General features: G+C 41.2%; 1 protein-coding gene across 1 annotated transcript; it reads left to right on the plus strand.

The window, feature by feature from the left end:
- Positions 1–60: 60 nt before the first annotated feature.
- Positions 61–12,692, plus strand: COQ6 (coenzyme Q6, monooxygenase). The gene is made up of 12 exons (XM_006206059.4): positions 61–255; positions 4,277–4,411; positions 5,412–5,470; positions 5,775–5,898; positions 7,753–7,883; positions 8,572–8,679; positions 8,768–8,830; positions 9,019–9,126; positions 11,381–11,583; positions 11,662–11,777; positions 11,944–12,110; positions 12,560–12,692. The coding sequence occupies exons 1-12, from the start codon at positions 90–92 to the stop codon at positions 12,587–12,589; spliced, it is 1,410 nt and encodes a 469-aa protein (XP_006206121.1). The 5' UTR covers positions 61–89; the 3' UTR covers positions 12,590–12,692.
- The last annotated feature ends 3,412 nt before the right edge of the window (positions 12,693–16,104 follow it).

Genomic DNA, 16,104 nt, shown 5'->3' on the forward strand with positions numbered 1-16,104 from the left:
CCGGTTTTGAGGCGGTGGCTCAAGCGGTCGGGACTGGAGGGTTCTGCTCCGGAAGAGCGACCGGAGGCGGGCCTAACCAGGTCAACTCCATGGCGGCCCGGCTGGCTGGGAGCCGGTGGGGGGCTGCCTCTGCTGCTGCCCGGAGAGGCTTGCTGGTCTCCTGCCGGAGATGGGCCGGCACCTCGGCAGACACCGTGTATGATGTCGTGGTGTCGGGGGGAGGCCTGGTGGGCTCCGCCATGGCCTGTGCCTTGGGTAAGCGCATCTCCACGCTGGTAGTGGCGGGGAGCGGGGCCGTGGAGGAATGATGAGGGCCGTGGGAATCCTGGCACTGTTTGCCTAATGTTCGAGCGTTTCGGATCTTGTGGTCCATTCCCTAACCCACAGGAGCCCCGGGGCAAGCGTTTGTTCCTTCAGAATTCTGAAGGGTCAAAAGTGGGAGGGACCTTAGGAGTCCTTCCAACACGTGGGAAAACAGACCCGCCCAGGGCTGTTTAGTTTTGGGCACCATTGGAACGAATTTTGAGCTAGGTGGTGCTGGTGGTTTTTTAAACAGCTTTATTGAGGCATAATTTGCATACCATAACGTTCATCCATTTAAAGCATATAACTTAATGGTTTTTAGTTTATTCACAGAGTTGTGCCGCCATCACCACAATACATATTAGAACATTTTTGTCACCCCTCAAGAGAAACTCAAACCCATTAATAGTCACTGCCCATGTACCCTCAGTCTCCTCAACCCTAGGCAACCACTCATGTGCTTTCTATTTCTATAGATTTGCCTTTTCTGGACTTTTCCATATGCATGGAATCTATAATGTTTTCAAGGTTCATTCAGGTTGTATCATGGGCCAGTAATTCATTCCTTTTTATGGCTGAATAATATTTTGTATGACTATAGCACATTTTGTTTATTCATTCATCAGGTGATGGACATTTTGGTTGTTTTCACTTTGGGGTTAGAACAAATAATGCTACTGTTATTTTGTGTATAAGCTTTTATGTAAACATGTACTTTTGGTTATCTTGATATATTTCTAGGAGTGGATTTGCTGGGTCATATGGTAACTCAGTATTTAAAATTTTGAAGAACTGTGGGTGTTCCAAAGTGGCTGCACCGTTTATCATTCCCATCTGCAATATATGAGGGATACAATTTCTCCACATCCTGGACAGCACTGTTACTGTCTTTTTGTTGTCATCCTGGTGGTTGTGCAGTAGTATCTCCTAGTTTGTATCTCCCTAATGACTAATGATGTTGAATATTCTTTCATACACATATTGGTCACTTGTATATCTTCTTTGGGGAAGTTTCTTTTCAGAACCTTAGCCCATTTTTAAATTGAGCTATTTGTCTTTTTATTCTTGAGTTGTAGGAGGTGTTTTGTTTTGTTTTGTTTTAATATACTCTGGATATAAGCTCCTTATCAGATAAATGATTTACAGATATTTTCTCCCATTTTATGGGTTGCTTTTTCACTTTCTTGATGGTATCCTTTGAAGCACAGAAGTTTTTAATTTTCGTAAAGTCCAACTTAGTCTTATAACCATTTTGGTAGTATCTGTTAGTAAGTGGACTAATGTAGTGGTTCTCAAGCTTGAGTGCATTTAAGAATCACCTGGGTTTTTTGGTTTTGTTTTGGTTTGGGGTTTTACATAACTAAGACAGCTACATAACACATAGAAAGAATTTTGAAATACAAAATGGTTAGGGTATATTGTGTAGAACATATAAAGTAAGATTTCCATTTTTGATTGTTAGCCACCCAGTTCTCAAAGACAGTCATTGTTACCAGTTTGTGGCGCATATTTTTTAGAATCAGGATCCCAGGTTTCACTTCCAGTGACTCTGATTTGGTTTGCCCACAGTGGGCCCAAGAGCCTGTATTTTTAACAAATACCTCCAGAGATGTATGCAGGAGAGCTGAAGACCACACTTTGAGAATGAGAAATGCTGGGAAATGAGAGAGCTTAATTGTCTTGTAGTGACTTTACCTCTTAACTTTTTATACAATTCTGTATGATATGTACCTGAAAAATTTTTTAGTCTTACTAAGACTTTAATGTTAATATGGGTATTTTGCTGTCTTCTTTGTAGTAACTTTTTTTTCTTTCCTGTTTTGTTCTTTTCCTCACCCCTCTACCCACAGCCCAAGGAGGAAAAGCAGCAATTCTTTTATAAGCTTAAACAGAAGATTCTGTTTTGTAATTGTTTATTTTTCTGTCTTTTCCACAGACGTATAAAGTCTTAAAGTCAAGGCTGACTTTAAGCAGATACTTGTAATACAGAATTCTCTGTAAGTTTACCAAAGAAAGATCATGGGCTGAGTACATCAGGTTGTAAGAATCACTGCCTCTAAGTCAGTCAAAACTACCAACAGTAGTTTAAAAAAAAAAAAAAAGTCACACACCAGCTAATTTCCTTGAGGGGGAAAAAAAGCTCAAGAGAACATACTGAATGTTAAAACATGAGGTTTGGATATTTTTCATACAATTTATCCACTAAGCAAGCCTCTGCTTTTCCCCATAGAATGGATGGGACTGAACAATGTGAGGAGACTCTGTCCCTGGACAAGTCCCTGTTGAGTCAAGTAAACTACCTGCTTGGGATTTTGTATGTGTTAATGTCTCCCCTTGATCATCATGGTGTGTATCCCAAAGAATACTCCTTGTCAATAGTTTATATGCTGATTGACCTTTATATTTCAACATCCACTAAATTTTTGACAGCTGCTTTAAATGTGAAAAATTTCAAATGGGCTCTTCATACTTCCCCATAAGTTAGTTTATGTTCTCCTTGATTATTTTCGCCTTCAAAATCACATTACTTTATGTTTTAGACTTGAAATATCCGTATTTCCTTCCCACATTGTTATTTGTAAATGATACTCTCTAGTATTTTTCTCTGAGTTTCCTAAAACATTATATTAAATAGCTAAAAAATAAAATATTGAACCTGGCTATATTTTATGTGTTTGGAAATCTGATTCTTTACCTCTTAATTTCCTGATCTCTCATTTAACAAAAATGTCTGTTAAAACGTGAGTATATACTTTATGGATGAGGAGTTAATAGCATTTGCTTTTGGGGATATATAGCCATAAGGAAAGAAGTGATTCCGGCCCCCAAAGAATTCAGAAATCTAGCAAAGGAGGAAGATTTATAAATTATAAATAACTATTAGAAAAAAGAATGAAATGAAAGCTACCGTAGAGGAAGGAGCAGCGGATCCATCCCGGGGGTGGAGGTGCACCGGCGTGCTGTGAAGAACCCTGCCGCGGGGTGAGGCTTGAGCGAGCAGGACCCGTGGGGAGGAGGTGGCAGGGGACACTCGGCTGGAGCCGGGACCGTCAGATCCAGGCCTGGAGGTGTGATGGACCACAAAGCAGTCCTCTGCGGGGCTGTTCTGATCTGGTGGGTTCAGTGCCTCTCGCTGCCTCTCCGCCTAGAGCCAGCCTTGATTTTCATACTTAGTTGTGTGTTAGTAGTGCCTTTCTTCTCGTTTAGATGCCAAAATAAAAAGAGGGGTCAAGATTTGTGGGGTTTCTCTCACCATTGCTAATTAAAACCTGCCGTGTTTCTACTTTCTGGTAATCCCTGTTGTTTTCTTTTTTCTTGGCAGTAGCAACAGTAGCAACTCTCTGCTTATCTTTTCCCTCACCGCTGTCTTCCTCTGAGACTCTGGGGGAACTTGTGTCTGTGCTGTGGTCACACAATAACAAAGTCCCCAAGTCCCCTTCTTACTTTCCTATACAGATGTTTCAGGACCAGATTTATAGACACATTGATGTGTTTTTTGGCCCCCTTTTCATTTACAAACTCTTTTGATTTAATTTTGAGACAATGAATTTTGCTTATTAAGTCCATTTTTCTATTGGATAGGATTTTTAATTTTTAGTGACCTTATACTTTGCAGATTATGTGTATATAGTATCTAATTACTACAGCCTTTCTTCATTCTTCCTTTCTGGGGCATTCTGTTCACTTATTAGGAGTTTGGCTGTTATTTGCTTCTTTGCACAGTGATGGGTGTTGGACTGTGGGAAGAGGCCCTTACAGCCGAGGGTGCGGTGGTTTGTGTGGCTGAAATGGTGATATCTGTTACTGCTTAGGACTCCACATGGTGTTTCCTTTTTGTGTGTTCTGTAGGGAATTTGTATCCTAAGATCTAAGGAATTAATCTGTTGCTTCTCTTGTAAATGAGAAAGAGAATAAATTCTGATTTTCCTGAAATGATGTAACATTTTGCTTCTGCCTTTTTTTTTTTTTTCAGGATATGATATTCACTTCTGTGACAAAAAAGTCCTGTTGCTAGAAGCTGGTCCAAAGAAAGTATTGGGGAAATTGCCAGAAACTTACAGTAACAGGGTCAGCTCCATTTCCCCTGGCTCTGCAACCCTTCTCAGTAGTGAGTAGAAGATCCTTTGTCAAAGAACCAATCTCCTGTCTCTCCTGACTTTGCATTGTGTCCCATAGGGCCTAGTCACCAGAGCATTTGGTGAGGAGGGGGCTCACTGAGGTTGGTGGGGCAAGAGGGTGGGTTTGATAGTCTAGTGCATAGTTGAAAATGGAATGGTTCATTTGTCAACTCCCAGTCTGAGGAAGACATCCTTGGGACATGTGGGTCCATGTGGACTTCTGATGTTGGGTCATTATGAAATGGTGGAATATGGGAACTAATTAGGATTTCTAGGAGCGGCACTCTCTTCATTCCCTTAGGGTGCCGAGGAGCCTGAGTACTGAATGCTTTTAGGGTATAGACGGGTGTGTGCACACGAACCATTTAGCAGATATCTCTGCCAAATGTCATTCCTGCAGGCCACCTTATCTCGAACTACCCCATCTAAAATTAGACTCTTGCGTCACTCTCTAGCCCCTAGTACTGCTTTGTTTTTCTTCATAACACTCACTACCTGATATTTTATTATGTGATTTTTTTTTTATTGTCTGTCTCTTCAACTAGGATGTCAGTTGCTGAATGGCAGGGGGTTGTCTATTTGGTTCCCACTATGTACTCAGTACCTAGAAGTGTATCTGGTACATAGTTGGTGCTTAATAAATGAATCTGTTTAGTGCTGTGGACAAAAAAATAGTCTTTATCCAGGGAGTTTGTAACCTCAATAGGATGATGAAGAAAAGGACACTATGGTTTGGTTTCCTATTTTATTTCCCCCACTTTAGTGTGATTTGACCTTTGATTGTGAAAGCTGGGTCTTTTTTGTGCTGTATTATCCGAACTGGGGAACAGAGTAATTTAGCTCCTAACATCAGACAGGATAGAAGTGGAGAGTATTCTTCTATTTTTGGAGAACACTTACTTAATAGGAAGGAGGGACAAAGAGGAACCCAGGAGAGACGCAGGTCCTCTGAGGTTGCTCTGGTCTATATATAGATCTTTTCTTTTGTAGGTTTTGGTGCCTGGGACCACATCTGCAACATGAGATACAGAGCCTTTCGGCGAATGCAGGTGCCTTCTTTATCAGTTTTGGCAAGACATCTCGGTGTGTCTTATGTTAAAATATTTGAAGTCCACATTCTCCAGGTTTTCTGTAAATGTGGGAAGAATTCAGACAGAGTTTACACTCAGTCTAAGGAAGTTGGGGGGAGCATTCCCAAGAGAATTTTCTTCTCACTTTGTGTCTCCTGCTAGGGGGACTGACAAATTGTGATTTTTCTGCTGCAGTCACTTGGGAAAGCAGTACTCAGTTTCTGAATGCAGTAATGTTTTCTTTTCGTTGGGTTATAATGCATACTTTCCCTGTGGTTTCCAGGTGTGGGATGGCTGCTCAGAGGCCCTGATAATGTTCGATAAGGACAATTTAGACGACATGGGCTATGTAGTGGAGAATGATGTCGTCCTGCATGCTCTCACCAGGCAGCTGGAGGCTGTGTCAGGTGAGGCTCCTGTCCCTTCCATCTTCCCTTCACTCCCTGGATGGTGAACTGCTTTAGAATTATTCTGGGGCTTAGTGGAATGGTCCCTTCCTTCTACAGATGGTAATGTACGCTGTAAGTAAACCCTCTGATGGTTATCTCAGGGTTATTCTTTCTCTCTTTTTTGTAAAGAATGGCTTTATTCAGGTATAGTCTACATACCATATAATTCACCCATTTTAAGTATACAGTTCAGTGATTTTCAGTATGTTTTTAGGGTTGTGCCACCATCACCACAGTATCATTTTAGAACACTCCTATCACTCAGAAGGAAACCTTGGTGCTCATTTACACTTGTCCCCTCCGCCGCCACCACTAATCCACTTCCTGTCTTTCAAGATTTGCCTATTCTGGACATTTCATATAGCTAGAGTCACTCAATATGTATTTTTTTGTGTCTGTCTTCTCTCACTGAATGTATTTTTGAGATTGATTCATGTTGTAGCAGGTATCAGTACTCCAGTCTTTTTTTACGGCCCAGTAGTATTTCACTGGATATGTCACATTTGGCTTATCCATTCATCAGTTGATGGGCATTTGGGTTGTTTCCACTTTTTGGTGATTATGAATAATGCTGTAAGCATTTGTGTATAAGTTTTTTTGTGAACATATGTTTCATTTCTTCTGGGTGAACACTTAGAAGAATTGCTGGGTCATGTAATAGGTCTATGTTTAAATTTTCATAAACTGCCAAACTTTAAAGAAGCTGCACTGTGTCACTTTCCCACCAACAATATATAAGGGTTCCAGTTTCTCCACACCCTCACCGACACTTATTTCCTTCCAGCCCTTTTTTTTAATAGCTACCCTAGAGACTGTGAAATGGTATCTCATTGTAGTTTTGATTGCATTTACCTGGTGACTAATAATGTTGTCTTTTCATATGCTTGTTGGCTGTTTGTATATCTTTGAAGAAGTGTCTGTTCAAAATCTTTTGCCCATTTTAAAACTAGATTATTTGCCTTGATTTTTTAGTTATAAGAGTTCTTTATATGCTCTGGATTCCATGTGTATATGATCTGTAAATATTTCAGGGTTCTGGAGAGAAAAATCGGAAGCAACTGGAATGCTTTTTGATATGGGATAATAGTTCTTCATCCATGGAATGAACTTCCATGTAGCTTTTAAAGATAATGTAGATCTAATAATCACTTAGAGACGTGTCCCATAATATATTGGTGAAACAAAGTATGTGTCACATGATCTCACTTCTGTGTGTGAGTATGTGCAAGGGGTGTGTACGTGTGCATACACACATGTAGGAGATTGTCTGGAAAGCTGTACAACAAAGCTTTACTGTATTTGTCTCTGAGTGGTGTGAGTAAAGGTGATTTTCCCCTCCTTTTAAGCATTTCTTCTCGGTTCAGACTTTTACAGTAAGCATATAATTTTTTTGATCAGAAAAGTAAAGTGACTTCCAGTGGGAAGAAAGATCTTGTGAAACCGAGAACTTTTTTGAGCCTGTGGTGTCCCTGCCCTGTTTGCTCTGAAAGCACGTGTAGGGTTAGGCGTAGAGTGAAACTCAGGAGCAGGAGCATGAAGACGGGAAGAAAGTGCCTGTGCAGGTGAGAGTTTGGGGAGAGCTTTCTCCTTTTTTTGACACTGATTCATCCCTGTGGCCTCTGTCATTTATCAGCTCTTAGACTGTAGCATTGATCACATGAGTTACTTTTTAGATCTTGACTTTCCTTATTTAGAAGTAAATGATAAGATCATGATAAGCTGTCCTGGGGCCTTGCTTTAGTCAATTTTTTCCCTCAGCCTGTGTGGGCCAACTGTCTGATGTTCTGTTTTTTTTTTTTCTGACCTGCCTAGACCGTGTGACCGTTCTCTACAGGAGCAAAGCAGTCGGCTACACCTGGCCTTATCCATTTTCCATGGCAGACTCCAGCCCTTGGGTTCATATTACCCTAGGTGATGGCAGCACCCTCCAGACCAAATTGTTGGTAGTTGAAGATTCTTATTTTACCAGGGGTCTTGCATATCCACATCTCATTAGATTCTGGGGTCTCTAGTTTTAGATCTATGCTGTAATTCAAGTTAATTTTAGGTAAAGCTTCTGATTATTAGGACTGGTACCCACTCCAACCAGCTCAAGTTAAGATGGTCCTGTTGTAAATCCTGTACAGGAAGCAATCTCCTGGACCATTGTAGATCTTGAAATAAAAGATAGCTGGCCTTACAGGGACAAGAGCCAGTGTCAGAAATTGAGGCTGTTCTTTCCCTCACAGGAGTCCTGTAGGTACTTGTCTTCTTGCAGCTCCCATTTTTTTCTCTCTCTGCTCATCAGCTGCCCCTTTTTAGATGGCAGCCATTCCCAACCTTACATCAGGACTGTTCAGCTCCAGTGCCTGCCTTATTGCTTTCTAGTTCAAATATCGAGAGACTTTGGCTGAGTTTAACCTCTGGCTGGCACCTCTTGGGTCAGATGCCCAGCTTTGGTCTGTTAGCTGAAGCAGGGATCACATATGTAGGCTACCCTCTAAGGGCTGTGAGTGAGGCAGGCATGGTAAAGAGGTGCCTGCCACAGATGGGCTTGCCAAGAGAAAGCTTTTAGGAGGCAGAGACAAACTTGTGGAAGAGTTTCTTTTATTAAGAAGTTATAAGACTTAGTAGGCGCTTGTCTCCATGCAGATCGGTGCAGATGGTCACAACTCGGGAGTGCGGCAGGCTGCTGGAATCCAGAATGTTTGCTGGAACTATGACCAGTCTGCTGTTGTGGCTACTCTGCATTTATCGGAGGTGAGAGCCTGAGCCCACCAGCTAGGGGCCCTGCTCGTGTTTTATCGGCTCTAGGTACTTCTCACAAGAACTCCTCTCTCTACTGTAGGCCACAGAGAACAATGTAGCTTGGCAGAGATTTCTTCCCTCTGGGCCCATTGCTCTGCTCCCGGTAAGTCCTTCTGCCTAGTCTGCTTCAGTGTGTCCAGCTTTCCTCTTTTAGAACTTCACTTTCTCTCAGCCCTTTTCTGGTTTCAAGGGAATGTGCCTTTGTTTCCCCTCCTTATCTTCCTTAATGCTCGGGAGCTCATAAGAACAGAGGTTTTAGTTAGCCTTTGGTATCAATGTCTTTTGACACAGCTCTCAGACACTTTGAGTTCCTTGGTTTGGTCCACGTCCCATGAACATGCAGCAGAGCTGGTCAGCATGGATGAGGAGAAGTTTGTGGATGCCATTAACTCTGCTTTTGTGAGTATCACCAGCTAATGATTTGTTGCAGGGGTAGATACAGAAAGGTGGTTTTGAGTAAGAAAAAAGGAATAACCAACCAGCTGCCCCTTTGAATTTGTAACACTTGATCTGGATTATGTGGAGGAGGAGGAGGTTCAGGGAAATTGTAACAATAGGAATTAATTTGTGTACTCTTCTGAGGGTTGTGGGCTGCTGTTATGCTGACTTGAAAGTGGTAGTTACTTGGATAAGAAACTTTTAGGTTAGGGTACTTGGATAATTTTGAACAACTCTACTAGATTCTAAGTACCTGAACCTTTGAGGCCTGATTCTTTTATTTTATTTTTTTAATTGAAGTATGGTCAGTTATAATGTGTCAATTTCTGGTGTACAGCACAATGTCCCAGTCATGCATATATACACATATATTCATTTTCATCATCTTTTTCATTAAAGGCTATTATTACAAGATACTAAATATAGTTTCCTGTGCTATACAGAAGAAATTTTTTAAAATCTTTCATATATAGTGGCTAACATTTGCAAATCTCAGACTCCCAAATTTATCACTTGCCACCCCTTTCCCCTAGTAACCATAAGATTGTTTACTATATCTGCAAGTCTGTTTCTGTTTTGTAGATGAGTTCATTAGAGACCTATTTTTTTTTTTTTAGATCCCACATATGAGTGATATCATATGGCATTTTTCTTTATCTTTCTGGCTTACTTCACTTAGAATGACAATCTCTAGGTCCATCCATGTTGCTGTAAATGGCATTATTTTATTCTTTTTTATGGCTGAGTAGTGTTCCATTGTATAAATATATCACAACTTCTTTATCCAGTCATCTATTGATAGACAGTTAGGTTGTTTCCATGTCTTGGCTATTGTAAATAGTGCTGCTGTGAACATTGGGGTGCATGTATCTTTTCGAATTTGAGTACCCTCAGGATATATGCCCAGGAGTAGGATTGCTTGAGGCCTGATTCTTCAGAAGTGTTCCCAGGGAGGGGCTGAGCACATTTCAGTGCGGGGGTGGGGGGATGCTTAAGACTAAACTTTGTAGACAGACGGGTTCAGTATTGGTTCTACTTGTTAACCTCCTGAAAAATGGAAGTAGTTATCACTAACCTCTCAGGGTTTAAAAACAGTAAAAGTCTAAAAACTTAAAATGAGAGAATTTATGTAAAAGGCTTGGAACATACCTAGTACATTATAGGTACTCAACAAATGGTAATTATTCTGGAGTAGACACAGCCTGTAGATAATATACACACCAGTAATTTTGGAGCTCAAATGCCACATTATTTAAATTCACTAATAATAATAATTGGTAACATTTATCAAGCACTTACTGTGTGCCAGGTACAGGTGAAGAGTTTTACATGTTTTTATATATTTAATTCAGTGAACCATTGAGGTCAGTACTATTATTCTGCTCCTTTAGAGAGGTAACTTGCCTGAGGTCACATAACTGGTGGCAAAGCTGGGTTCTGAAATCAGGCTGGTGCTCTAGCCTGTGCTTTTAACCACCGAACTCTACTGCCTTCCTGATGACTTCCCACCAGTTTACAGTGAAGAACGTAGGCTCCAGTGCTCTACAGTGACAACAAGAATAAAAGGAATTGAACATACTGAAGTAGCTTCCAAGATAAATGATGACCCATTCTGGGTTATTTAGTATATATTCATTCAGCAAGTTACTAGTGCTTCTATGTAGAAGGCTCTGGAGATAGACAGATGAGACACAGTCCCTGCTTCCAGGAAGCTCATAGTCAAGTGAGGGAGAAAAATAGACGTGACAGTTTTGGTACAGTGATAGAAGTATGCACAGGATGCTGTGGGAGCATGGAGGAGGAAGACACATGAAGGAAGGTTTGGAGGGAGGTTTGCAGAAAGATGTGACAGCTTCTGGATGCTCTGAGGTGTTATCCTGGTGAACTAGAAGTGGAAGGGCATCCTAAGCAGAGACAGCGTGGAGGCAAGAGGATGTTGTAGAGCTGCTTTGTGACTGGCACGTGCTTTTTGAGGGTAGGAGTGGTGAAAGGTGAAGCTCAGTGGTAGATGGGGCAGCTCATGAGCAGTTTGGCTTGATCCTAAAGCCTGTGTAGAGTGACAGGAAGTTGCATTTTGCATTTGAGGGACTTGTCGCGTGTGGTCTGGATCAGTTTAGGCATGTTAGATACCATTACCCGTGGCTGTGGTTATAGAGGGTTGCCTTGTTGAGTCACTTACGAAATTTCACTTTGTTTTGTGGCTGATGCTACTCAGTGGAGTGATGCTAACCACACGGACTTCATCGACTCGGCTGGCTCCATGCTGCAATATGCAGTTGCCTTCCTGAAGCCCACTAAGGTCTCAGCTCGCCAGCTGCCCCCAAGTGTAGCCAGAGTGGATGCCAAAAGCCGAGTACTGTTTCCTCTTGGATTGGGACATGCTGCGGAGTACGTCCGGCCTCGGCTGGCACTCATTGGGTAAGACTGTAACAGAGCGGGGCTGCTCCCTTTTCACTCTGTACTGGAGGCCACACCTGAACTCTGCTTTATTCTTAGGGATGCAGCCCACAGAGTCCATCCACTTGCAGGACAAGGTGTCAACATGGGCTTTGGGGATATCTCTAGCTTGGTCCATCACCTCAGTACTGCGGCCTTCAATGGAAGAGACTTAGGTAAGGATTCAGGTAGCTGAGAAGGGAATCCTGAGGTCATGTAATTAGGGGCGATCAGGAAAATGGCCCGCAGTAGCCAGATGTGGTGGATGTAAATGAACCTGGCTTGCTAGCAAAGAAAACTTCACTACTGGATTAGGGATTTAACCTTTCTTCTTTCCTCCAGGCTCCATGAGCCACCTCACAAGTTATGAGACAGACCGACAGCGTCACAACACTGCTCTTCTAGCTGCTACTGACCTACTGAAAAGGCTCTATTCCACCAGGGCCACTCCGCTCGTGCTGCTCAGGACGTGGGGCTTGCAGGCTACAAATGCAGTGTCTCCACTCAAAGTAAGAGATTGCTCCCAGCTTTCCAAGAGTCTTGCTCACTGAGGAATGACTTTTGTCAATAAGTCTTTAATTTCTTTGAATTAATTTTCTTGGCTGTAAAATTATCATCTTTATCTGAGTACTTTCCCCAGTTATTATGAGCAAAAATGGCCCTGCTGGGCTTGTTGGTACTAGGGCCACTTTTAAGCAGTAACTGTACATAAGAAGGGCTTATAATAGTGAATAGGGACTTTTAAAGATAAGGAATGCTTAAACTCCTTTTGCTGCTTGGCCAGCTTCATTCCTGAGAAACTTCCATTTAAAGACAGTTTGGAGAGACTCTTGGGAGGAGAATCTATCTGGGACTTATGCTAAATTTTTGCTTTAATTTTATTTTAAAGTATTATCCTTACCCATCCTCATGCCTTACAGTGTCAGAGTAGCACTCCCTTTGTTTGATTTTCCTCCAGGAACAGATTATGGCTTTTGCAAGCAAGTGAATGCTCCTCTTCTGCAGATTATGTTGATGAAAAGTCAACATATTTCCCCAAGACCGTCACATATTTTCAAGATTTAATTTAATAAATTTACTTTACACTAGAATTCTGCAGTCTCTTTTTCTTCTCTGCTTAGTGGACCTGTGGAGCCCAAATGATGAGTGATAGATAATTTGCTGTAAAGAGGGCATATCAACTAAGCCAAGAAAAAACTCCAAATGAAGACTATGATTTGACTGAAAAGAGCTTTTTATTACCAAAACAAAAATTGCTAAGGTGCTGTCTCATTCATTTTTACTTGTTAGCAATCCTTTCTAAAGAGATGATTTATACAATTAAAAAAAATGCTGGTTGTAAATTTATATAATTTTTAGATAAAGAATTAGAAATAATCAATTGATGCATTTTTGTTAGAACTGCTGTTTTAAAATGTATAACATTAGAGTGCAGAATCAAACAGAAATTGCTTTAACCTTTGTTATAGGTATACTAGACTTTCTGAAAAGAAAACCAGATCTTAAAATGCTAGTTACTACTTCCCCATCACAGCACCATAGTTCAATTTTATTTATGTTTCCTCTGTGGGACACCATTGTCTGTTCAGTAATAAAACAATAAATAATTTCATTGCACAGGTTTAAAGACCTCAGGAACCAGGTCAAAAGGAAAAACATGATTAGCAGCAGAATTTGTTCATGTTTGGTTGCAGACTGGTGGCTGACCTGGCTGGGAGGTGGGGGTTGGGTGGTTTTGCTGTGCATTTTTGAAGCGCTTACCTCACAGTACCAGAGATGCCTCTTGAAGAGCTTTTTGGATCCATTAGATTTGTCTACTATAAAGAACATCTTGCCCAGAAGTCTGATTTGAAGATAAAAGGAGAAGATAACAGTATGCTTTTGAACCAAGCTAAGCTACTCTTGGGAAATATTTTTGAAGGAATGGGAAATTTTGTTAATTTTCAGGTAAATGCAGAAAATTCATGATACTAGAGTAAAAAAAGGTGTGGGTGTGACAAACTTCCCTGGAATCTCAGGAAAATTGTGCCCAGAATGAAAGATGGCAGCTACAGGGAAAAGCTGTTTGACTGCTGGCAGAGTCCAGGAAGGTCACTGTAGTGAAAAAAGGCCATCTTTCACAGAAAACGAGAAAGTAGCCCAGACAAGGAGAACATGGACTTCAAAAGTATGCCAGCAAAATCAGACAAGACATGAATTTTTAAGGCACACCTTGCAAGGACAACCAGAACCCACAGAGGATGTTCTTCATACGGTGACAACAAACACAAAACATCCACTACGTGTCAGGCCATGTCCTAAGTATTTGAAATATATAACATTTACAGAAAGGAAACGTAACCACCATCATGAGACCCTGTAGGACTGTAGGACCCTTTAATAAGAGGCCCAAAAGGTATAACAAGGGATAGAAAGGATATTCTAGACAAATTGTTTTTTCTAAGAAATAGACATTCTCATTACAAATTGCTCCTAAAAATGGATAAATTGGTTAATTCTCCAGTTGGTCTAATCAAGATTATCAGAAAATATGTAGATATATTTCTGAAGTTACAACGCAGCTACCCAAGTTCTGAAAGTATCTGGAGTGACTGAAGCAGCCTGCTGAACAATATGTGGCCTTTATTTACAAGGAAATCTTCAGAGATGTGCTGTGGTGATGAATACCAGGGAGTCTCACCTCTCTGGAGCCATCAAGCTGGAGGAGTGTTCAGTGAACACAGCTAATCTATCTTTTGGGACAACAACTTGGTTTCTAATAAGAAATGGTCTCTCTCTAATGATGTGGAACAACATTTAGTGTGTGATGACTGGCTCTAACACCCTACTTTTCTGACAAAGATGGGAATGGGTCCAAAAGCCATGTGGTATGTTAAAGAGGAGACTGAAAGTCTTGGGAGTTTTCCTCAAAAGACTGAAAGGCTGTGGAAGGAGGGATTAGAGCAGAACTAAGACCACTGAGAAGATAGGTAGATTTCAGCTCAACAGAGGGAGGGATTTTTAAACATCAGTGCAATCCCAAAGTAGAATGAGTAATGTTTGAAAACATCCCTAAATGGAAGCTGAATGACAACCAGCTGGAAATGTTAAGGGAATTCTGCAATGGGTAGAAGACTGGATGATATATCTAGGCTGTTTCCAATTGTGAAGATTCTATTTCATTATGTATTAACATTTTTCAAGGAAAAGACAATAGGTTTAAAGGTGACTTCAGTATAATTAAAAATCAGTGTGTGTTGGGGGGAGGGTATAGCTCAGTGGTAGAGCACATGCTTAGCATGCACAAGGTTCTAGGTGCAATCCCCAGTACCTCCATTTAAACAAAGGTGTGAAGAATGAAAAAAATTACACATTGAATTGAAAAACTAAAATTTGGGGGATAAGGATATAGAAATTTGCCTAGTTACTTGTACACATCAGATGTTAAATACAGACCCAATGGAATACCTTTAAAAATAAGGTTCCCCAGGAACTGGTATGAGGGCTGGGTGTATTTAGTACCTTTTGTGAAAAAGCTGAAAGAGTCCACTGTGAAAGCTACAAGTCTGGGGATATATATTCTGCTGGGAAGAAGCTGAAGGTAAAGAAAAAAGGCAAAGGAGCCAGACTACAGGAAGATCTTTCACAACCAACAGCACTCGAATGGGCAGACAAGAAGCAAATGATGGTCATGTGGAAAGTACAAGGTAGTGAGTTTTGGGGGAAAGAATTCACAAAATCAAGAGCTCTGAACATTCAAACTCAAAGTGAGAATCCATTGTACTGATGTGGGCCAAAATGGCCAACCAAATCCACTGTCAGGTATCCTCCAAAGGGTCTCAGAAACCCTGGACCTAGACAGATAACTTAGATGATGGTAGTTAAAATGATCAGGGGCCAGGGAAGAAACAGAATAAAAGGGCAAACTGAAAAGGGCTATTACCAAAATCTAGATCCCTGACCAGCACAGCCACAGGCCTCTCTCTACAGACCAACAGTTAAGGTATAGATGCATTTCTTAGAAATACAAAGCAAACAAGCTTAGGATGACAAATTACTATAAACACATTAGCCTGGGAGGAGGTACTCGCACTGAACACACACATTCCTATAAGGCTGGATATGTTCACTAATCCCAGGGTTGACTGATAGAAAGTTGATTAAGAGAAGGTGGTCTATACAAGGCAGCCACACACTCCCAAAATATGTCCCTAGAAACTGGATGTCCTCCTATCTTAAGGCTGGGATCTGCCCAGTTAGGAGTTGCTCTCCACCCTGCTAAGATCTGGGATGGCTCTCCGCTGGCTGATTGGAGCTAACACAAAGCAGGGTCACAACTTCAGATATGGTACCTTTTTTTTTTTCTCTTTAAATTACACATGGAAAGCAAAACCATGTATTTTTTCTTTCTTTTTTAGGGCAGGTGAGTGTAGATAAAAGTGGGACAGGGCAAAGAGTCTGGAAGAAAGAAATACTGGTGTTGATAGGTCATGGGATTGTAGTCAATCAGCTTAGTTTAACATG

This window comes from Vicugna pacos, chromosome 6 (genome assembly GCF_048564905.1).
Source record: "Vicugna pacos chromosome 6, VicPac4, whole genome shotgun sequence".
In the NCBI taxonomy this organism is placed as follows: domain Eukaryota; kingdom Metazoa; phylum Chordata; class Mammalia; order Artiodactyla; family Camelidae; genus Vicugna; species Vicugna pacos.

Bases quoted from the DNA above. Each gene is read 5' to 3' on its own strand.
- COQ6 (XM_006206059.4), top strand. From the start codon at position 90: ATGGCGGCCCGGCTGGCTGGGAGCCGGTGGGGGGCTGCCTCTGCTGCT. The intron at 256-4,276 runs GTAAGCGCATCT...TTTTTTTTTCAG, and splicing joins CGCCATGGCCTGTGCCTTGG to GATATGATATTCACTTCTGT. The intron at 8,680-8,767 runs GTGAGAGCCTGA...TCTCTACTGTAG, and splicing joins CTACTCTGCATTTATCGGAG to GCCACAGAGAACAATGTAGC.